Source organism: Natrix helvetica, assembly GCF_964273705.1.
Source record: "Natrix helvetica genome assembly, chromosome: Z".
Taxonomy (NCBI): domain Eukaryota; kingdom Metazoa; phylum Chordata; class Lepidosauria; order Squamata; family Natricidae; genus Natrix; species Natrix helvetica.
The window spans coordinates 40,009,032-40,032,363 of record NC_138554.1 but is presented as its reverse complement, the minus strand read 5'-3'; the positions used below and the strand labels follow the sequence as shown (position 1 = coordinate 40,032,363).

The window sequence follows — 23,332 nt, the reverse complement described above, 5'->3', positions numbered from 1 at the left end:
AGTATTTGAGACTAAGTGACTTTGCAAAGAGGATTGAAATAAATCAGCTAAAACTTTTCAGAAATTTAGGTAAACCTGATTATTGACTTGACCAAAGAATTTATAATCCAACAAAAAGGGAAGTTCAAAAACCTGGGGAGGCAGAAGATCAATGAAGCAGCTCTCCATCTTGTGAGATTTTCTGCACTTAGTCATATGGCTGAGGCATCTTTACTTTAGCATGAAGATACTGTGGAGTACAGGTAGTCCTCAACTTACAACGGTTCATTTAGTGACCATTCTAAGTTACAATGACACTGAAAAAAGTGACTTCTGACCATTTTTCACACTTACAACCTTTTCAGCATATTCATTATCACATGTTCAAAATTCAGGTGCTTGGCAACTGACTCATATTTATGACGGTTGCAGTGTCCTGGGGTCATGTGACCACCTTTTGTGACTTTCTGACAAGCAAAGTCAGGGAGAAAGCCAGATTCGCTTAACAACTGTGGGACTAGCTTAACAACTGCAGTGATTCACTTAACAACTGTGGCAAGAAAGGTTGCAAAATGGGGCAGAATTCACTTAACTGTCGCACTTAGCAACATACATTTTGGGCTTAATTGTGGTCGTAAGTTGAGGACTACTTGTAATAGGACCAGTCATGACTAGTGCATCTAGTCATACTTTCGAAATTATGAATTTCAAATTTGTGTTGAAGAACCCCATTTTTTTTAAAAGTGATCTTCTATATCAGTGGTTCTCAACCTGTGGGTCGGGACCCCTTTGGCAGTCGAATGACCCATTCACAGGGGTCGCCTAGGACCATCGGAAAACACATTTTCAAAAAAAAATACGGAAAACATAAAATAATTTTATGATTGGAGGTCACAACATGAGGAACTGTATTAAAGGGTCATGGCATTAGGAGGGTTGAGACCCACTGTTCTATATTATTGCAGCAAGGAGCATGGGTGTTTTGCATGCTCTGGAGTGGCAAAAAAAGGAACAGAAACAGTTATAAAACAGCATCTTAATTAACTTTGTTCTACTTCTAGCAAATCAACCCAACCAACCCATCCACATGGTCTACGTCCCATCTCACTTGTACCACATGCTCTTTGAACTGTTCAAGGTAATTCTCTCTCTCTCAGAGTTGCATTCTGTTTCCACAGAATGTTTTGGTGCTGTTATTTTCTGTTCAGGTGAAAGTAGTGAACCCTGTGGCTTTTTATGGATTAATCACACCCTCATTTGTTTAGGCTAATGTAATGCCAGGCTATGAACATTTTTTTATTAGAATGGTCACATATAATAGTGTATGTATATATATCCACACAATTCAATAAATAATATAAAGGTAAAGGTTCCCCTCACACATATGTGCTAGTGGTTCCCGACTCTAGGGAGCAGTGCCCATCTCTGTTTCAAAGCCGAAGAGCCAGCGCTGTCCAAAGACGTTCTCCATGGTCATGTGGCCGGCATGACTAAAGGCTGAAGGTGCACGGAACGCTGTTACCATCCCACCAAAAGTGGTTCCTATTTTTTCTACTTGCATTTTTACATGCTTTCAGACTGCTAGGTTGGCAGAAGCTGGGACAAGTAACGAGAGCTCACTCCATTATGTGGTGCTAGGGATTCAAACGGCTGAACTGCTGACCTTTCTGGTTATTCTGTCCCAATTATATATTATACATACATATATATATACAGCCCCATGCCCCCCACCCCACACACGTACTTATGCATACATCTAAAATGGTATTTGTGCTAACCAAAGCAGAAAAGCTGGCTATAATATAGTCATTTATATAAGAATATAATACTTAAGCAAGAGGTTTTCTGCAGACATAGAAAATAGCCATTGTCTTTTGTTAGCCTCTGTAAGTCGTATTTTCTATTTGGGCATCTTTCAGATGGTTCAGGCTAGTAAACCTGTGTTCCAGTAGGCACACAATAAATGCTTGGAAAGTTCCATCCATTGCTCATAGAATATTGAGATGGGATAGGTAGTTAATTAAGCCAAAGACCTAATTAACCAAGCAAACATTCTGCTTCATCCATCAGTTCTTTCTGTTTGAAGCGATGATTTCTAGGAAAGGAAAATGTAGCATCCAGCACAGTCAGGGGTCTCCTTATTTTTCAGAAAAACAAATAAAAGAAAGAAATAATAAATGGAAGACTACCATGAAAACAGTTTACTGAGGATTGGAGGTACCCAATAGCTCTAGAATGCAATTCAGTTGTATTCATACTCAATTCTATTGTATTTATACCCAATTCTATTGAGCAATTGTAACAACAACAACAACAGAAAACCGATGAAGTATAATGGGAAATTGCAAGAAATAGATATTGATTAAGCATTAAGAGAGAATTCCTGGTAGCAAGATTTGTTTGATGTTGAAGCAGAGGATAGCTTCACACATAGCACTAAGCTATAACTAGAGCACAGACTCAGTGTCTGAATCAGGCCAAAGACTATTATAGAAGAGGTTAGAATTTACTGGAGATATTTAAGTAGAGACTAGTAGATTTTCTGAGCTGCTTGCCATATTTCCAGCCTGTATTTCAGGCATGGTCCATATGATTTCTATATTCTCTTCCAGTTTTTTAATTCATAATTTCAAAGAATAAGTATAGAGGGCCTTGCTGGAACTGGGGATACTTATTTAGACCATTCTTATACATTTCTCTTTTTGTCCTGTTGTCTTCCAGAATGCCATGAGGGCCACTGTAGAAAGCCACGAGTCCAGCCTGACATTGCCACCCATCAATGTAATGGTCGCTTTGGGCCAGGAGGATCTCTCCATCAGGGCAAGTCAACTGATAGAAGAAGGATATACAATAGTGAAGATGCTAAGCAGAAGCTGCAGCTACCTGTGGTTTGCTAGGCAGTAAAATAATATCACTGTTTCATGGTGTTCTTACAATTTCTGGTTTCATATTCAAAGTCTAAGTTTCTCAGAGAAGGTGGTTTCCCCACTATTCACATCCATTTCTCTCCAAAGTGAGAAAATGGATAGGAACAGAAAAATAGTTATTGACTCATGTTTTAATCCTGGTCATATTAAATAACAAGACAGCCTAAGCAGAATCTGACCTAGGTTGAAATTATTTGTTCCTGAGCTGAGCTTTAGCTTTTTGTAAGCATCCATAATGACTTCTTGTGGTGAGAAAAGCAGTTCACATTTACACCAGAAGAGGCAAGGTGACCTCGATGCAGTGGTTAGAAGTAACAGACTAAAATTATGCAAGTCCAGATAGAGATCTTTACCCATCCACAAATCCTGGGTCACCTTGACCCAATTTGTTTCTCAGTATATTACATTACAGGATGATTGTGTGGATGAAAATAGAGCAGAGGAGAAAGAATCATAAATGTTCCTTTCCCAACCCAGACGTTCCTCTGAATGTGTCAGATTCCTACTCAGAATTTCCCAACCAGCAAAGTCACTCCTAAGTAGTGAATGCTGGAAATCTACCTGTTTGGAGGACACTCTTGTTGGAAAAAGCCATCCTAGAGAAAAACTGGAATTTATACCATTAAATGTAATTTTTTTTTAAAAAGCCACAACTGGATGATATGTATATAAGAAGGAAGGAATACTGTGGGCTTCTGTGACTGGCAGTTTGAATGATAAAAGGTATCAGCATAAACAATTTGACAACAAGTTTTGGATCTGGGTCAGACCAGAGCTAAACTGCTACCCTGATCTTTACATTGGAGTCAGGCTTTATTCTAGTTCAGGGGTATCAAATTGGCAGGCCATGGGCCGGCTACGTCACATGCAGGCCAGGCCCACCCTAGCTCCATGAAGGGGAAAAAGTCACGAAACGTTACGTGACAGCAACATGACGCCGTGAGTTTGACACCCATGTTCTAGCTTCTATTAAAGTTTGTACTATCTCAGATTGTTCATGATAGCAAGATATTTTACTTTAATTCAGCATTGTCAAAAAAGACAATAATGGAGGAAATCAGTTTGCACAGATTTGCATAAATTAGATGTGGAAATGCAAACTTGTGGAAATAATTATTATAATGTAATTAGTAATGCAGAACGTTTCATTGTAGAATAGAAGGGTGGGTCCAGATAGTCTATTTGGTTAATCTGGTGAAAGGCAAGTTCAGTTCTGGTTCTCTTTTTTCCTTTTGGTAGCTTATCTTTAATTGGACTTGTTAGTTACCTCTTTAAATATAAATGTGAAGTCTGACTAAAGTCAAACCCAACATCTGGAGACTTCATTGACACATTAATGAGGTTTTCTTGGCAGCAATAGCCAGTGGTTTGACATTGTATGTATATCTGTGTGGAGGTGGGGGGGCTTCATTTTCCAAGATTGGCCAGTTAGGTACTGCCAACTAATTGGTTTCTTTAAAGAAAAGCTCCTCAAATGAAACTCTGCTCCTTGAAAATAAGGGGGCATGGTTTTCCTACCTCCATTCCCTCCCTGTAGAATTTCTGCCTCTCTGTGTTTTTTTACCTTTCTCTTGTGGAGCAGATGAGTGACCGAGGTGGTGGGGTTCCTCTTCGCAAGATTGATAGACTCTTCAGCTACTTATATTCCACAGCACCCAAACCAGAGCTGGGAACCGGGGGGACACCACTGGTATGTGTTACAAAGTGGGCCAAAATTGTGAATATGAAGCCAATTAAAATAATTAGTCTTTTAAATCTCTTGAGAGAGAAAAGTCAAGGCAGGTGGCTTTAAACAGCTTGATTTTTTAAAATATAAATATCGTCTTACAAAGTGTCCTTTCCATGCTTATTCAGATAAAAAGGGAGAACTAGAAATTTGTGCTTCAACAGTATTTAAGAGAGATCATTGTAGAAATGGGATAAAATATGAAAGATCATCAAAGGGATAAAGTGGGGATCACTTTAAATGTTCTGAGGTTAAAGCAATAGAACTGTAGGGGAAGGGGGAAAATACTTACCGTATTTTCCGGGGTATAAGGCGCACTTTTTTTCCTCAAAAAAGAGGCTGAAAATCTGGGTGCGTCTTATACATCGAATACATTATTTTTTTTCCCTCCCGAAGCCCCGTCCCTTCACCAAAATGGCCATGCATACCTTTATGAAGGCTTTCCAAGAGCTCCTGGGGGCTGGGGAGGGCAGAAATAAGCAAAACATGGGCTGTTTTTTGCCTCCCCCAGCAGTACTCTATAAGCCTCCATAAAGCTATGCATGCAATTTTTTTCCACAAAAAACACCCGTTTTTGTGAAAAACAGGTTGTTTTTTGCTCGTTTGTGCCCCCCCATGAGCACTCTACAAGCCCCCTCCCCCCAAGTCTATTCATGCCTTTTATTTGAAAAAAACCAGGGCCGTTTTCGTGAAATACGGGCTGTTTTGGGGAGGTTTGCAGAGTGCAAAAACTTTTTTTTTCTTTTGGAAAGCTCTTTAGCTAGAGTGATTGGGAGGTTTGCAGAGTGCAAAAACTTTTTTTTCTTTTGGAAAGCTCTTTAGTTACAGTGATTGATGAGAATTACATTGATCAAGTGCTGTGCCAGCAGAAACAAGTCTTAGGTGCTTCAGGTTGTCAGCAATTTCCTTCTTCAGCACATGGATAAATACACCTGGAAACATGTACCTACCTACTCTCTCTCTCTCTCTCTCCCTACTTACCTTCTGTATCTCTCTTTCTCTATCCCTCTACCCACCTACCTACCTACTCTCTCGCTCTCCCTACCTACCTACTGTATTTCTCTCTCTCCCTACATACTGTATCTCTCTCTCTCTCTCCCTCCCTCCCTCTATCTACCTATCTACCTACCTACTCTCTCTCCCTCCCTCCCTACTGTATTTCTCTCTCTCTCCCTCTCTCTATCTACCTACCTACTTTTTTTAAAAAAAAAAAGCCTCTTCAAAACCTTGGTGCGTCTTATACTCTGAAAAATATGGTATTTCTAATTAAATGCTGACAACAATATGTGGAGGAAAGCCACAATAAAATAAGACAGTAATTAAAATGCAACATTTCATTTATTTAACAGTTAAAACAATTTCTCAATATATTTTATTAATGGATAAAATGCTGATTAGAACAGCCCATCTGAGGGAGGGGGAGTTTCATTAGATCTTTTTTTCATGATGAATTGTTCAGAACCTACAGCATTGTGAGGGGGAGGAAACAATTTACCACAGGAAAATGGCAGAGAAGAGAAGGGCTAAGCATATCCTTCCCCAGCACTATTGCTCAGATTAAATCTCCCTTTATTTCTTTATATTTCTATAAGTGGGTGTGTTTGGGGTGGTAATCACCAATTTTGACATTCATCTTGGTTCCTGATGTGCTTTGTGGCAGTAAAATTAGGGGTACACAACAGGGCTCATAACGAGAGACTGCACAGAACTAATTCCTCAAAGCAGTATTTCTCAACTTCAGCAACTTTAAGAGGCGTGGACTTCAACTCCCAGCATTCCCCAGCCAGCTACAATCTTCTAAGATCTGGCTGGGAAATGCTGGGAGTTGAAGTCCATATCTCTTAAAGCTGCTGAGGTTCAGAAGCACTCTTCCTCAGGTATTTATAAGTGGGCATGCTTAGCAATGTGGCATTATGTACTGTACAGTGACTAAACCATTTTTCTTTTCTTTCACAAACAAGGCTGGCTTTGGCTATGGGCTGCCAATTTCTAGACTCTATGCCAAGTATTTCCAAGGTGATCTTCAGCTATTCTCCATGGAGGGATTTGGAACAGATGCTGTCATCTATTTGAAAGTGAGTTGGTATCTTGTTCATTTCCGGCTCATATTCCCAGTCCGAAGTGGATTAAATTAGCAACATTTTTCTTTAGCATATATCAGTAAGTACAGGTTATGCAGTACAACATTTCTGGATTTCCCCACAAAGATTAGGAAGTCCAGATCAACTCCATATTATTTAGTGGAGTGGGTATTGAAATAACTCACTCAGGCCAACAGTCTGAATTTTACCTCCTGCTCATTCTGCCTCTCATTCCTGAGGTCATTTGCCTTACATAAAAATGAAAGCAAACAACCTGCCAATGATACCAATGACAGTGGGTCACTGCATATGATTTTATCAAAAGTGCATCCTAATCTATGTTACATCCTTCTAGGCCTTATCAACAGACTCTGTGGAAAGGCTTCCAGTGTACAACAAGTCTGCATGGCGTCACTATCAAACCATCCAGGAGGCAGATGACTGGTGTGTGCCCAGCACGGAGCCCAAGAACACATCCACCTATCGAGTCACCTAAGCAAACCTCTCTGTTACCAGGAAGGACATTTCACTGCTTCCAAAGGGGAGAAACCAAACTTTGGTGAGGGGAGAAAAAGAAACAAATGATAATCACCAGCATAAATCCCACCTTGTGTTGTAAGATCTCTGTGGAGTGCTCCCCTTGGCTCCCTGGCTACTTCACTTGTTAGACAGCACCCTGATCACTTTCTCAAATTTCTTTTCAGAAACGTGTAGTCTAGATCAACGTAACTCTGCATGGAATTTCTTTGCCTCACCACAGTCCTACCTTTTGAAAGCCCTGAAGAATCTGCTTTTGTTCCTATTTAGTATTTGCACACATCACGTTTTAATTATGTTTGCATTGTAATCACGAAACAGAGAGAACTTGACCACTAAACATTAATGTGTTGAGAGAAACCAGGAAGCAAAAAGAGAGGGAAGAAGAAGCTAACACGTGTGAATGTGATTTTGTTGCATTTCTTCACATGAATCAAGGCCCAAGAAAAAGGCACAAAGAGGTTTAAAATCTGACATGGGCACGTCCAGTGCATCCATTGCAAAGAGCCAAGGACATTGGAGGACACCGGCATGTTTCTTAGTATATTGCTCTGGAAGTAAGAAACGTTCTCTGAGGGGTAGATATTTTTGCATTATGTTCTGTGTGCTTTTCACAATACAGGTCTGAATCTCAGACAAGTTGAGGAAAGCAGCACAAGAATCAGGAATTTTAACCCTGGAATAATCAGGCTTAGATTGCAACAGATATATCAAGATCTAAGGAGAAGGCTTTGCTGGCATTGCTGCTGGTTTGGAGTTTATGGTTTCTTGCTTGTTTGTCTCATCCACTGCTTGCACCTTTGCTCACCATGACTCAATTCCTAGACTGGCTTGTGGTGTAATATAGATCCTTGGGTCCTGCTTATATTGGAGGAATTCCTCCCCTCCACGGGAAAAGTATTAGGGCACAATTGGGGGGTAGGAGGGGTGGCTTATGGGAGAAAACTGGAGGCAGAAGAAATGCCAAAGAAAGAGAGTGTTGGTCTCCATCAGGGGAATAGTGAACTGGGAACACTGAAACCTTCAATCCTGTCCTCTAGCTGCAATAGAAAAAATGTAATTATTTATTTTAAGGACATATTTCTGGTTCATATGTCTCCAGTGCCCCCCCTCCCCCCAAGAATCTTGGAAGCAATCAATTATGGATTCTGGGGAGAAGCTCCCTCTTGTATAAGCCCCGCACCTCCTTTCCATGGCAATTGTTTGCTTCCCAGCAGCTCTTTGCTATGATCTCACTTTTCTGGTCCCCATTTCAAAAGAAGTGGAAATGTTTTGTAGGCGGAAAATTGCTTCTGCCCTTCTATTTTTATCCTGTGTGTTATTGTTCTAAGCAGATGTTATGCTTAAGGGGCCTGCCCAGATCCCCCTGAGTTGCACTCGCCTGTTTATCATTTTAAGCAGTAATAAGCCACCCTTCTGTCACTGCCCCATCCTCTCTCTGCTGGGCGCTTTGACCAGGAAGGGTCTGTGTTTATATGCCTAAACATACTATTGATTCTTTGGGAGGAACGAGACGTGTGCCATGGTCCCATCGCTGCTACAGTATTACAATATCAATTTTCTTGATCAGCTAAGAAAAGAAAAAAAGAACCATTAAATTTAAATATGATCTCCCTGGTTGTATAACTTGATTTCATCGGCATTACTGGTAGTACATGGTAGTACAACAACATGCATTGTGTTCTTGAAGCTCACCTTTGAGGTTGCTCCTGAAAATGCCTCTTGATTCACAACATCTTGTCTTCAAATGCACAGAATGCTGCTATTCTTCAATTACTGGTTTCTGAGGAGAGATGTTTATTACTCAAACATGTTATGATGACACCTAGTGGAGATATATGTGAATAACATAAAATTTGGGCCAGGGTTAGTCTTGAGCTGTTCCTTGTAATCTTTCGTCAATGGGCATGGGAGCTGGAAAGAATTGTAATTATGGAGGACCAGATGTCACAAAGCTTTGCAATTAGAAGAGGAAAGAGAAATTTTGCCCATATGAATTGACTTGTCTTGTTACCTTCTCCTATTAAATGATCAATGGTTGCAAAATCCACCCGGGAAAAACATCTAGGTATGAGCATCTGGGGTGACTGTGCACGAGGAGGGCAAATGACAGTCTGTATGTCATGATGTTGCAATGCAAATGAAATTATCTTTTGTACTTAGATCACAACCTCATATGCAGATACCAAGGGGCAGGGTTTATCTTGTGTTATCTAATCTAACAAAATATCTGCAAGAAAACAACCAAGCTCAGAGAGCAGCAATGATCTCACAGTTCAGCTGTGAGCTGCAAATACTCTTTATCGGCTACATTACTCACTTCCTCCAAAGCCTTCATGGCTCTTTGAGAAATAATTCCTCCCTCACACTATTCAAGAATAAAGGGGCAAATTTAGTCAAGTAACCCATGTAGATCTCTCCCTTTTTAAGTTCTTAATGTCCGATTCTTGGAGACTGCCTGGACCTATCCCTGCAGTTTACTTGGCAAATGTTTCAGAAGTGATTTGCCATTGCCTCCTTTCCAGGGCTGAATGAAATGATTGGCCCACGATCAGCCGGCTAGCTTTGTGCTCAAGACAGGGCTAGAACTCATGGTCTTCCAGTTTCTAGCCTGCCGTAATCATTTCACTGTCAGTTTATGAGAGATCAAAGTTATTAGGAGAACGTTTGTGTTTTTATAAGTTTATATTATGTTAAATTTGAATTATTAGGCAGCCAGTTCAAGGCAAGATTTTTTTGTGGGTGGTGAGGATTTTATTTTGTCAAATTATGTTAAACCTACCTTAAGATTTGTAGTACAATTTTTCTCACCTTGAAATTACAAACTGGGCCACTGATTTTTTTAGCATTTATGATTGGGGGAGCCCCTGAGTATTTTTTTTTAAGTTTAAGTTTTAAGGACACTTTGTAGTCCTGGGGCCCCAGATTGTCCATTCTTGTGGGAGCTAAAGGAAGTGGCATAATAAAGGAACATTTGGTGCAAGCCCTATTTTAGGGAGAATCACCATTGTTATTTGTTTTGTCAACTTGACCAACAGAAAAGCAGCATAGAAACACAAGAAGGACTCTCATGCCTGCTGGCCAAAATTGCAGAGCTTTTCCTTCTGTAGACAGAGGCATCCTAAGGAATATTTCCCACCAGCAGGGCACTGACCTAAGCAGTTAAATATTGCTTCCTTTTTCTTCTCAGTCTGGAACAAGGTCACCCTGCCTTGTTCCATTGTTTTGGAGCACATGCAAATTGATGCAATGTTTCCTTAACTACAGGAGCATCCTTGAGGAAGCATCCTCCCTCTGTCTCTTTTGCTTTGCAAAATGTCTTGAGACATTGTGTACCTAGAGAGAAGTACACGACATGGTCAGTGCCGAGATTCCCATGCTGGATACAAGTACAGTAGTGGCTGCATCTGCAACTCTGCTTTTGATTCGCAGTTATTGTTATTCTGTAAGCTTTGAGTCTGGTTCTCTTCCAAAGTTCGGGGCCATTTTTTCAAACTGACATCCAATGCCTGCCAACCTGTGTGTAGAAAGCCATGTTCAAGGGAGGAAGCTGGCAAGGTGATGCTGATTTATTATTTACATAGGACTAATTTTGAAACAATGGATCACCTTAGGTTGACCTTTCCCTAGAATGTGCTTCGCTCTGGGTTTTTTTTTTAAAGAACAAATATTTTATCTAAATCTATTCCCATAAATAAAGGTTTCCTAGATGTTGCAGTGTAAACAAGTGGCATTTCTAATTGCACAAAGACTGCTTATGGAGAAATGGCCAATTTCACAATGTTCAAGAGTTTGGGCAGGTATTACTAATGCATGTGTGGAGGAGAAAGACTGGTTGCCTTTTTAAAAATGCATATATTAAGTATTTTATACATAAATCACAGAGCTGACATTTCAAGTTCTGAAGATGAACCAGGCTAGAATTAGCCAGCAGTCTCTGGTGTGTGGGCAATAGTCAGTCATTACACAGATTTACAGACAATAGGAGAATATTCTTTATGAATATGCAAGGGTATACATGGCAATAGAGTTAGAGCAAAGTAGAAATAAAAAAAAATTATGCAGTATGCATAAGCACATAGTGGCTTCATTGCAATATTTGTTGCCTCCCCCTGTTTTGCATAAACATTTAGCAGTAACATCTGCAAAGTATTGCTTTGTATTTATCATTGTAGAGTTATGTTAGCTGACAAATGGTGGTAGAGCAGGAGTTGCATCCATGGAAAGGTGTGGTAGGGGTGATCAAAACCTTTTGGCTTTTTGGCTCTTGTCAAAAGAGCCAAGTACTGTAACAGAGAGGTGCTGTTTTCCAATAGGTCTGTCATAAATTCAGAACAACACTACAATTCCCAAACAGCAACAGATATCTGGGTGGTGAATCTATGGGTGGGGGGAGTTCTCTTGAACATGGACTACGGAATGCAGGGTCCTGGCAGGAAAGACTTGAGTTTGGACAAACAGAGAGATGTTTCTGTCCAATTGCCCAAAGCCCTGAGAGCTTTAAGGAGTTTGAGAGAGTAGTCTGAGGGACAGGTTAAGATCCATAAACAACAAAAGAAAAAAGAACGAAGCCTGTGATTGTGGGTTGCAGGTTTCTTTGAATCCATTGAGGGTTCTTTGACTAGAAAACTGACCCAGAGAAAGTCATCTCCAAGAAGATGGAATGTCCTTTTAATGAACACAAATTCTTAAGTCTCCGTTTGATCTTTCTTCCTTTCTCCAGGGAGCAACACCTAAACGAATGTGAGGTGGACGTGTCTTCCACAGTTGCAAATTTTAGTTTTGAATTTAGTTTTGAACTTACCTTTTTGAAAAGCTACCTTTGCTGCATTTTCTCCATTGCTAACTGGGAACAAGCCAGCTCTTTCTCACAATTTGGATCCAACCCTCAAGGTGGACTCAGCAGTCTCTACACAGTCCTGGTCTTTTGGGGGGTGCTTATAGGCTTCTGTGGACTAGTAGAATGTAATTAAAAGGCTGCAGTGGCATAATACAGTCGTGTGAGAAATTCAAGGGTTGAGTATATTGAGGAGCAGATCTCTGCTACGACTGGGCCTGTTTGCCTTTCTTGGAACGAGTGGCACTTTACAAAGCTTAAAGCATCCATTTTGAGCTGTAAACCTTCCCCGAGTGAAAAAGACAAGAGTCTAAATATTGCTGTTCTGCTCCTTGCAAAAGAACTCAGGAGCTGCAAATAGGAGCTGAGTTGTCCATGCAGTTTAAGAGCACCAGAGAGGCAAAGTACATTTCTCCTGAGACCTACATTCTCTTAATAGAACAGTTTATTTTTCATCAGCAATATCACAGAAAGGTTTAGAAAGCACCTCCAGTCCCACAAGGTTATTGCACATTCAGCAAAGTGATCGGTGTGTGCGCGTGTGTGTCTCACTGTAGGTAGCAAACATCCTCTGATTGCCCTGTGCATATACTATGTGCCAAATGGATAAAACAAACCTAAATTCTCAGAAGGCATCTGAGAACAGACCTTACGGTGGAATATATGCAGTTATGTACCGTATTTTTAGAGTATAAGACACACTTTTTCCCTCCTAAAAGGGGCGGAAAATTTGGGTATGTCTTATACTCCGAATGTAGCCCTGCCCACCATCCAGCCCCTCCCCTTCAGCCTCTGGGCATCCTCTTCCTGGCTGCAGAGATTGCCACTGACAATGGCTTGTGTTTTTGCGCAGGTTGCATTTTCAGCCTCCAAATGCTCAACACGCAGTGCCCAAAAAGGCCTTCTGTTACCCCTTCTCTGCTTTGCCTGCTTTAGTCATTGGAGCTCCCTCCGAGGACTTTTGAAGCTGTTTTTCAGCCCAAACACAAGCTAAGCGATCTTCCCTGCTTTGCCTGGTTTTCTAATTACTGCTCCCTCCGACAATCAGCTGTGCTTTAGAAGCACAGCCATAGAGGTGGGTTGTTCCCAGTTCGGGCGAACCAGTAGTGGAATTCAGGCCTGGGTTGCAGAACCGACAGTGACCCAGGCCTGCCACACCCCTGAACTGGTTCCCTCGCTGCCGCTGGGCCGCCACCATTTTGTATTTTAGTGACTGCATGCACAGTTCACTGTAAATTGCTCTGCGTATGCGCAAAGAACAATATACATTGAAAAGTGAATGTGTGCGGGTTGCGAACCGGTAGTAAAACTGGCAGCAACCCACCCCTGCACAACCCCCACCATCCCCAACCTCAAAACTAGCGAGCGAACTAATATGCTGAAGCTGACCAGGCTAAGGACAAGCTGAACAAGATGAATACCTAATAGGCAGAATTTCTGCCCCCTATTTTCCTCCCCAAAAATTAAAAGTGCGCCTTATACTCCGGTGCGTCTTATACTCTGAAAAATATGGTAGTTTTAATTGACCTCCATTCTGACTTCACATTTCATGGTAAATATGAAATAATATTCTGAAGTAAGATGCAAAACCTTCAGAGGGTAATGCGTCCTCTGCTTGCCCTTTCTCTCGGTGAGGAAAAGCACTTTATCTATTGATTTCTTTATCCCCTATGACCAGCTTTCTTCCTTCCCCTCTCTTTCTCCCAAAAAAACTCCCAAGAAGAAAATAGAATGTTCTCTTAATGAAGCAAAGAAATACAGTAATAAGAAAGAGATGGTCTTCTTGAAGTGTCGGATTATGCTTCTCCTTTGGAAACAGCCTTAAAGCAGTACTGCCAGCACAAGACTCTTAGGAAGTAATGGGGAGAAGGGGAGACCCTCCACTTAACTGTGCAATAACGTTGATGGACAAAACCAGCCGACAATGCAAAATTTCTTTTATTCCACTGTGGTTCTTTGCTGTATATTGCCAGGCATCTAAAGCTCCTCCCCCCCCCACATGTACAGTTTTGTCTCTTACTTAAACTACCCATCCACTCCTAGTAATATAATTCTGTAGGCATATGCGAAGAATGGGCAAGGAATGCTTTGCCCTGCTGATGCAGAGGGAGAGGGGAACCTAAAAGAAACTGTTATGCAATTGTCTCCACCTTGGTGTTTTGAGGGTGTTTTGTATATGTGTGTGTGCATGCATGTCTGTGTGTGTGTGTGTGTCTCGTTTCGTGTTTTGCAAGGCAGCTGTGTTCCCCTGGTAACGGCAGGAGGGTGTGAAGGGACACTTAACTGACACAGAGTGTGAACCCATCAAAGCCTTTGAGGTGAGCAATTTTGTGCAGAGGAATAAGATCAATAGGGAAACATAGAGAGAGAGCTGTGTCATCTGAAGGTATTACACAGAGCAGGGGCTGGGGAGATAACATAATCACCCACCTCCATGTTGCACCATTGGCAGAGGGAGTCTTGCTGGTCCCCTGAAAGTGAAGTTGGATTGTCCTGGCATAGTAGAGGAGACACTATTTGCATCAACTTTGTCCTCTCTGTCCCTTGTGGCCAATCCACCATTAGTGGTGTGCCAAGCTCCTACTGCTGGTGTCCCCATTATCTTGTCCCAGGCCTAGTTCAACTTCACCCTATGTCCCACCCAAGCCCTTAACCTTTGGTAGGACCATGCTTGCACCTTGCCCTCTTGTTTTCCTGGATGCTGATGTCCATCCCCCTTCATTCCAGAGAGGTTCCAGAGGAATAGGGGGAAATGGGTCTAAGCCTATGCTGAGAAATGGTAATTCCCCCCTTCCCCTCTTTGCTTAACTCTTCCTCTGTTCCTGTTCTTTCTTTTTCTGTTTTTCTTTCTGTTTCTCCATCTTTTCCTGGGCTTTCTTCTCTTTCTCGACTGCTGCATTCAGCTCCTTTACCTTTCTCTTTAAAAGGGACCGATCGTGAGAGTTGCTGACACCAAGGGCCTGTGGAGATGGAGGAAGGATATAGCTGTAAAATCAAGAGATGCATAGGGAACCCAGTGCATATTCTTGTAGTCCCTTAAGTTACTGTGGATTCTAATGAAAAAAAAATAATAATAATTCATATCAAATCAAATAATAATTCATATCAAATCAACTCATTGATTTGGGGACTGCGTCTCTCACTTTCACTTATTGAGCTCCTGTACTAAATACTGTGGATATTTTGTGCTGTTGACTAAGTCACAATGGCTTGCTTGATATATAATTTTATTAGGCATCAAATATCACCAACTATTGGGTGTCTTCATAGTTTTATCACAGCAAGATAAAAGCATTAAACCAAAGCTAAAGATGGTAACTTTAAAAAAAAAAACAAATCAAAATTGCCAGTAATTTTATTGTCCAAAGAAATTATTTTCAAAGCCTTTTTAAAACACACACATTAGGTTCCTCCATTCCGCATTGATTGCATTCCAAAGAATCAGGGAAGCCACATAAAGGGCTCAGTTTGAAATGACTGAAAGGCAGCCTACCAAATACTGAAGCATTTCTTTGGTGCTCAGTAAACAGATTTGTCTAGTTTAATGAAAAGAAGAACGGGGAGACATGATAGCAGTGTTCCAATATCTCAGGGGTTGCCACAAAGAAGAGGGAGTCAAACTATTTTCCAAAGCCCCTGAGGGTAGAACAAGAAGCAATGGGTGGAAACTAATCAAGGAGAGAAGCAATTTAGAACTGAGGAGAAACTTCCTGACAGAACAATTAAATTGAAATAGGGAAGAAAATGGTAAGTGAGCACCTGTGTACCCTAGATGAGTTCAAATCACCAGGACCAGATGGATTACACCCTAGGGTTCTGAAGGAACTGGCAGACGAGATCTCAGAACCACTGAATTATATCTTTCAGAGATCCTGGAACACCGGGGAACTACCAGAGGACTGGAAAAGAGCTGATGTGGTTCCCATCTTCAAAAAAGGGAAAAAATTAGATCCAGGAAACTACAGACCTATCAGCCTGACCTCAATACCAGGAAAGATTCTGGAAAAAATAATCAAGCAACGAATTTGTGAACACCTAGAAGCAAACAAAATAATAGCCAAAAGCCAACATGGATTTGTCAAAAACAGATCATGCCAGACTAATCTTATTGCATTCTTTGATAATGTGACAAAATTAGTGGACCAGAGGAATGCCGTTGATATAGTTTACTTGGACTTCAGTAAGGCTTTTGATAAGGTAGACCATAACCTACTACTAGATAAAGTAGAAGAATGTGGGTTAGACAGCATCACCACCAGATGGATTCGTAACTGGCTGACCAACCGCACTCAACGTGTAGTCCTCAATGGAACTGCATCTGCATGGAGGGAAGTATGCAGTGGAGTACCCCAAGGCTCTGTTTTAGGCCCAGTACTCTTCAACATCTTCATCAATGATTTGGATGAGGGAATAAATGGGGAACTCATCAAATTTGCAGATGACACCAACCTGGCAGGAATAGCCAACACTCCAGAAGATAAGCTTAAGATACAGAAGGATCTTGACAAACTTGAACATTGGGCACTATCTAATAAAATGAAATTCAACGGTGAAAAGAGTAAGGTTCTACATTTAGGCAACAAAAACGGAATGCACAGGTACAGTATAGGTGGTACCTTGCTCAGTAGTAGTAACTGTGAAAGGGATCTTGGAGTCCTAGTGGACAACCATTTAAATATGAGCCAGCAGTGTGCAGCAGCTGCCAAAAAAGCCAACACAGTCCTAGGCTGCATCAACAGAGGGATAGAATCAAGATCACGTGAAGTGTTAATACCACTTTATAATGCCTTGGTAAGGCCACACTTGGAATACTGCATTCAGTCACGATGTAAAAAAGATGTGGAGACAATAGAAAGAGTGCAGAGAAGAGCAACAAAGATGATTAGGGGACTGGAGACTAAAACATTTGAAGAACGGTTGCAGGAACTGGGTATGTCTAGTTTAATGAAAAGAAGGACTAGGGGAGACATGATAGCATTGTTCCAATATCTCAGGGGTTGCCACAAAGAAGAGGGAGTCAAACTATTCTCCAAGGCACCTGAGGGTAGAACAAGAAGCAATGGGTGGAAACTAATCAAGGAGAGAAGCAACTTAGAACTGAGGAGAAACTTCCTGACAGTTAGAACAATTAATCAGTGGAACAGCTTGTCTCCAGAAGTTGTGAATGCCCCAACACTGGAAGTCTTTAAGAAGATGTTGGATAGCCATTTGCCTGAAATGGTATAGGGTTTCCTGCCTAGGCAGGGGGTTGGACTAGAAGACCTCCAAGGTCCCTTCCAACTCTACTATTGTATTGTATTGTATTGTATTGTATTGTATTGTATTGTATTGTATTGTATTAATTAATCAGTGGAACAGCTTGCCTCCAGAAGTTGTGAATGCCCCAACACTGGAAGTCTTTAAGAAGATGTTGGATAGCCATTTGTCCGAAGTGGTGTGGGGTTTCTTGCCCAGGCAGGGGGTTGGACTAGAAGACCTCCAAGGTCCCTTCCAACTCTGTTATTCTATTCTATTCTAATCATTTACCTCTCAAATGTATGCATATATGCATGAGACTAGTCAAAAGGAATGCAAACCATATATCGCTGTGCATGAATCCAGGCATTCCCTCTCTCTCTCTTTCTTCCCACTTCCTTTTTACAATCAGAGAGAGAAGTGCAGGTAGTCTGACTTACAACAGTTCATTTAGTGACAGTTCAAAGTACTGGGGGAAAAAGTGACATGACCTTTTTTCATGCTTGTGAGCATCTCCAAAGTTATGTGAACAAAATTCAGATATGGGCAACTGATTTATATTTATGATAGTTGCATTGTCCTGGGGTCATGTGATCACCTCTGGTGACTTTTTGACAAGCAAAGTCAATGGGGAAGCCAGATTTACTTAACAATCATATTACTAACTTAACAACCGCAGCGATTCACTTGACAACTGTGGCAAGAAAGATTAAAAAATGGGGCAAAACTCAATTAACAACTGTCTTATTTAGCAACAGAAACTTTGGGCACAATTGCATGAAGTCAAAGACTACCTGTAATCAAGAGTAATTGGACTTGGCCCAACCTATCTGAAAAATATAAGAAAGCTCAGCTTAAAGTGATGCGATTGGAGTGAAACCTTGATATTTGTTGATGAAATTGTCAATCCTAAACTATGTGGATAAAGAATCTGACCTGATATGTAATGCTATATTCCTATGATTCCTTGCATTTCAAATATGACTTGGGTGTTTAAATGATCCAGATCGTTTTCTAAAAATTTGTCAACTTGGAATCCATTTGGAGAAAAATGATTGAAACACTTGCTAGCTAGAAATGCCTACATTTAAGATTTGTGCTTACCATACATATTGAACTTTTTCTACTAGAGCACGTAGAACATTGTTCTATCAATGTTAAATTTATACTTGTAGGACCAAAAATATGGACTAGGCGACCTTTTTTTGTTGTTGTTGCCAAACAGCATTTCATTTTCATAAATTGATCAAAAACCCATTTTCAGATAATCATCTTCTCCACTACCTTCAATTTGGCTCCATCAAGGAGCAGCAACTGTTGTCCATCCACATCTTGAGCAGCAAATTCTGCCACGTACTGCTCCAGGTTCAAACTCTCGAGCCACTGGCCCACTTTCTGGCTGCTCCACATTGAAACTGCACTCAGAGGCTCATCCGGAAACTTCAGGGAAGATTGTTTAGGGTGGGGGAGTAAAGGGGGAGAAAGAAGATGGAATCCGATATTGCCAATAGTTCTTGTATTCTATATGTAAAGATTAATCTTCCTGGCACCACATCTAGTCAGGCAACTGGGCGGAGGACTGTCCATAAACTTTAACTCTTTTTAAAACTCAATGTTTAATTGGAAAAATACTTACTCACTTTCTCTATAATCACAAGGACCCATAGCAAACTACAAATATATCAAAAGAATGTCAGAATACAAGTGCTGCAACATCTTGATGCAAATCCCTCCCTTCCATACTTAGGTTTTGGTATCTTTTATCATGACATATGGTTCATCACTTGTCAATCAAAGTCCTCTAGGGTTGCCTCCATCTACACTTCAAGATGTTTGAAAGGAAGAATGTGGTAGAAATTATGTTATTTTTGTTGTTGCTAATGTAATCATGGCAGCGACTATGCTGACTTTCATTCTTTCTTCTTCAGTAATGCATTAATATGCCATGCTTTAGATAGTCCTCATTATCAAAAGTTTCACATCTCCAGAATCAATAAAACCCCAAACCTCAAAACATGCAAAAGGTATTTTTCTACCCACAATTATGCCTTTCTTTCATGTTATTTTTTGCATGCATGAAATAATGAATGGGGTTCTGTGTAAACTTCAAGTACATTTTTCCTTTCGTTTTATAATTTTTTTATTGAAAGTTTTAATAAATAATAAAAATGCAAATCAATGAAAAGTTAAAAGCAGAAAACAGAAAAAGAAACAAAGAAGGTAAGTGTGCAGAAAGGAAAAAATAAAAGATATGAAAGAATAAAAATAAACAAGTAGCTTCCAATTTCCTTTGCAGAAAATATAAGCAGAATTAGAAATTTATCTTTTACTCTACAATTATAAAAGAAAGCTCAATCTTTGCAATTATCCAGGTTTTTTTTTCTAATCGTACAACTTCCAAGTACATTACTAAAGGAGAGATTATTTGTGTAATGTCTCTGCATTTGCTGCTCAGTGGGTAGTAGCAGTCCTTGAAGGCTCTAGAAATATGCAGCACAGATCCTTCATCACTGATGGACTGCAAAGAGATAAGGTCTCTTTGGTTTTTAACATCATGCAGGTTATAATCACACTAGTTGCATCAGTTGGATAACTCTCCCTATGAGGTGCAGAGAATAACCGTAGGGTATGACCCAATTCCTGTAAATTGAGCTTCTCGTTATTCAGTTTTATTACCATTTTACGCTGGAATGAAGCCCAATTAAATAGCTTAGCTTCTTATAATCCAGGTGATATTAAACATCGAGGCCTTTGTTTTTCACATACATACTATTACTTATGCACTTGTTTCAACTGGGATAACAACTTGAATGGTGGGAAGAATTCAGTGCTCAAAAGCCATGCACTATAAAAATAAATGTCTAGTCCCTATGAAGCAGGAAGATTCCTTGGGCAAAATTGGGCAAATTGTAGCATTATTCTGCAGGGTTTGAGGACTGGGAGGACTTACCTCATCAGAGGATTGTGACAGTGTATGGTATGGGTAGGAACACTTGGCCTCTGGCAGAGCCACGCTCAGGATCTTAGGGCTGCTGCTGGGAGGGGAGGAGTCATCGCTTAAGGTGGATTCCTGGCAAAGAAGCAGAATTAGAGAAGCTGAGAGCAGAATCAACCTCCTTAAGCACAGACAGAGGATGCGGATGACAACATTGTCAAGAAAAACAAGCATACCTCTTGACATTTTGTACAGGGTAGTCCTCGACTTACAACCATCCATTTAGTGACCGTTCAAAGTTACAATGGCACTGAAAAAAGTGACTTAGGACTGTTTATCACACAACTGTTGCAGCATTTTGGTCCCATGACCAAAATTCGGATGCTCAGCAACAGACTCATATTTATGACGGTTGCAGTGTCCTGGGGTCACGTGATCACCTTTTGCGACAAGCAAAGTCAGTGGGGAAGCCAGATTCACTTAACAACCGTGTTACTAACTTAACAATTGCAGTGACTCACTGTAGCAAGAAAGGTCCTAAAAGAGCGCAAACTTCACTTAACAAATGTTTCACTTAACATAAATGTTGGCCTCAACTGTGTTCATAAATCAAGGACTACCTGCACTTCTGGGAACATTATCCAAGTCAATGCTTCAGTTTTTAATGTCAGAGAAAGAAAAAAAAACTTCCCTTAGGCCAGAAGCATAGGCCAGCTGCCCTGTCTAATCACTTTTCACTTAAAAAGCGATGGTTTCAAAACATTTTAAATAAAAGGCCCACTCTTCCGTTCCCTCTTCCCATTCCCTACTGTTATTGCACAGCCTCATTGCATTAGCTCTAAGGCAGGATCCACATAAGATGAAACACAGCTGCTGTGTTTCACGTGACATGAGGTGCCCCAAGAAATAAAACACCTCATGGCTTAACACAAAGCCCTGATTCTCACAATACGCTAAGGCAGTACCTTGGTTCCCACAACATGCTAGACTTATCCAACCCCATTTTAGCCTACTCTGGCGGTTAGTCCTTGTGAGGTTTCCAGCTCTCCCCCATAATACATGGTTTTGAAACCTGGGAGGCAGATTTCTTGCGGCTGAAGGCCTCGTTCTTGGGGGAAGAGGTAGGAGAAGCTGTGCTGCCTGAAGAGGCTGAGCCTTTCCCGCTGTCTGTAAACCAGGAAAAAGGCATGAAGGGCGATCCCGAGGAACGGCTGGAACCCTCCATCAACTCCCTGTACAAGTCAGACAGGTAACAAGGAAAAGGGCCTCAGTAAGTCTTCTATTCTTTTTTTTTTTTCCTGAGAGGTGAATTTTGCATGCATTGTTTCCTTGAGGGAAGTTGTGAGGTAGGAATGTGCAAAATGTACCATTCTGGAGATGGAATGTTCTGGGGAACGCCAGAACGTTCCATATTTCTTCCAGATCGCATTGATCCAATCCTTCTGGAGTCTGTTACTTTTTGAGAAGTACATCTGGTGAACTGTTGTTGTTTTTTTTTTTAGAAAACCAATGTGGGGGTTGAATCAGGATCTTTTCTTTTTTTCCCTCCTCCAGAAAATTTTCTTCTGAAAAACAACCAGCACACCTCCAGAATTTCTATGGTTTGGAAGAAAATCTGGAATATTCTGTCCCTGAAATGATAAATTTTACACATCCGTCATTGTGAGTCAGCCAAGCCATGACGAGAAGTAAACAGAGCTGTTTTCACAAAAGTGGCAAGATGATGCCTTTGCCAAGATTTTGAGATTAGTAGAGGGAAGCCCATCACCCTAATATTAACAAATCCGGCACTGATTTTTAGTCATTGTGACTGTGCAACTGTCATACTCCAAATGAAGAAGACTGTGCACCTGTCATACTCCAAGTAAAGAACAAGGCTATTCACAACCATCAATTGTTCTAAAAATCTTTAATGTACAAATTCCAGGGGGAAATTCTGGATGGGGAAACTGCCCTGTTAAAATGGTTGAACAAAGAAGCACAGCTCTACACTTTAAAAAAATACCTTTTTGGGAGCCATCTGCATAATTCCTTGATAGGAATTTGTGTCTTCCAGGTTATTTTCAGGGCTCTACAAGAATTTAACTGAGAGGAGCTTTGGGAAATCCTAACCACTTACCTATTGCCAATGGAGAGGCGGTTCCCTCCTTTCTCTTTTCTACTTTTCCCAGAAGATGCTCTCCTGAGGGTGACCCTGCAAGAGAGAAGCAAGCACAGAAAATTATTTGTATAGTCCCGTGATATCTCATGAGTAGAAATTACAATATGACATGAGTAGAAATTACAATATGGAAAACTCAATGAAAATGATTCAGCCCACAGACATTGTTTTTCTTACTAAGCCCAATCTCTAGGACTCACCCCAAATCCAGAAACTTCCGCCGTGTTTTCTTGTCAAGCCCAATTGTGGGGCTTTCCAGTTCTTGAGGACTAGCATCCCTGCTGTCATCTGGAAAAGAGTCAAGGGAATCTGTGGCTTATTTCAGAAATGAGTAACCTAATGGAAAACTTAGCTAGCAGACATTGAAAGTCTGCTTTTTATTCCAAGGTATTCTATTAAGAAGAGGCATTTTGTATGCGTTAGGGGTACGTCTTTTGATTACTACACATGTCTCCTGTTGTGCTGCTCTGGACCTGGAATTTATAAAGGGTTCTGAGCCTAAGTTGTGAATGAATGTATAGCTCAAAAATAAGTCCCATGAGATGCTCGTGCATAAAATTATTCTGCCTATTGGAGTGAATCAGAATTAAGTGCTTGTTCTGGTCTTGTTAAAGAAATCATTGTTGCATAACACTTAAGCACAGAAGAAAATACAAACATGGGGGCTCGCGCGCGCACACACACACACACACACACACACACACACACACACACCTACACGCACGTCAGTGGTGGGTTCCGGATCCTGTTCCAACTGGTACGGTTGGAACGGGCCTGGTGGCATCCACATGGATGCGCACAGTGTGCGCATGCATCTTAGCGCCTCCGCGAGCCTCCGCCATTCTCCAGCTGCTCAGCAGAGCATTGTGCAGATGCTGTACGCTTCATGCGCGTGTGTGGAAACCCTGAAGACT

At 40.9% G+C, this 23,332-nt stretch overlaps 2 protein-coding genes across 6 annotated transcripts in view; one reads left to right on the top strand and one right to left on the bottom strand.

Annotated features, from left to right (window-relative positions):
- Positions 1-21,830, top strand: part of PDK2 (pyruvate dehydrogenase kinase 2) — a 41,929-nt gene extending 20,099 nt beyond the window's left edge. Inside the window, exons 7-12 of one of the 3 annotated variants that reach the window (XR_014173599.1) lie at positions 1,041-1,117; positions 2,701-2,799; positions 4,489-4,596; positions 6,594-6,707; positions 7,069-7,272; positions 21,812-21,830. Coding sequence is in view for 1 of the 3 variants with exons in the window: in XM_081933280.1 (XP_081789406.1) it covers positions 1,041-1,117; positions 2,701-2,799; positions 4,489-4,596; positions 6,594-6,707; positions 7,069-7,209 (539 nt within the window). In the remaining 2 variants the exon portion in view is untranslated. Of the gene's footprint in view, positions 1-1,040; positions 1,118-2,700; positions 2,800-4,488; positions 4,597-6,593; positions 6,708-7,068; positions 8,864-21,811 lie in introns of those variants that run through there. The other 2 variants (XR_014173600.1, XM_081933280.1) reach the window with 2 other exon arrangements.
- SAMD14 (sterile alpha motif domain containing 14) overlaps positions 8,946-23,332 on the bottom strand; it is a 34,408-nt gene continuing 20,021 nt past the window's right edge. The window contains exons 5-11 of one of the 3 annotated variants that reach the window (XM_081933279.1): positions 22,619-22,706; positions 22,377-22,451; positions 21,330-21,489; positions 20,273-20,392; positions 18,607-18,762; positions 14,897-15,047; positions 8,946-9,033 (exon numbers count right to left, since the gene is read on the bottom strand). In XM_081933279.1, the coding sequence (XP_081789405.1) occupies positions 9,020-9,033; positions 14,897-15,047; positions 18,607-18,762; positions 20,273-20,392; positions 21,330-21,489; positions 22,377-22,451; positions 22,619-22,706 (764 nt within the window). In that variant the 3' untranslated portion in view covers positions 8,946-9,019. Of the gene's footprint in view, positions 9,034-14,896; positions 15,048-18,416; positions 18,763-20,272; positions 20,393-21,329; positions 21,490-22,376; positions 22,452-22,618; positions 22,707-23,332 lie in introns of those variants that run through there. The other 2 variants (XM_081933278.1, XR_014173598.1) reach the window with 2 other exon arrangements.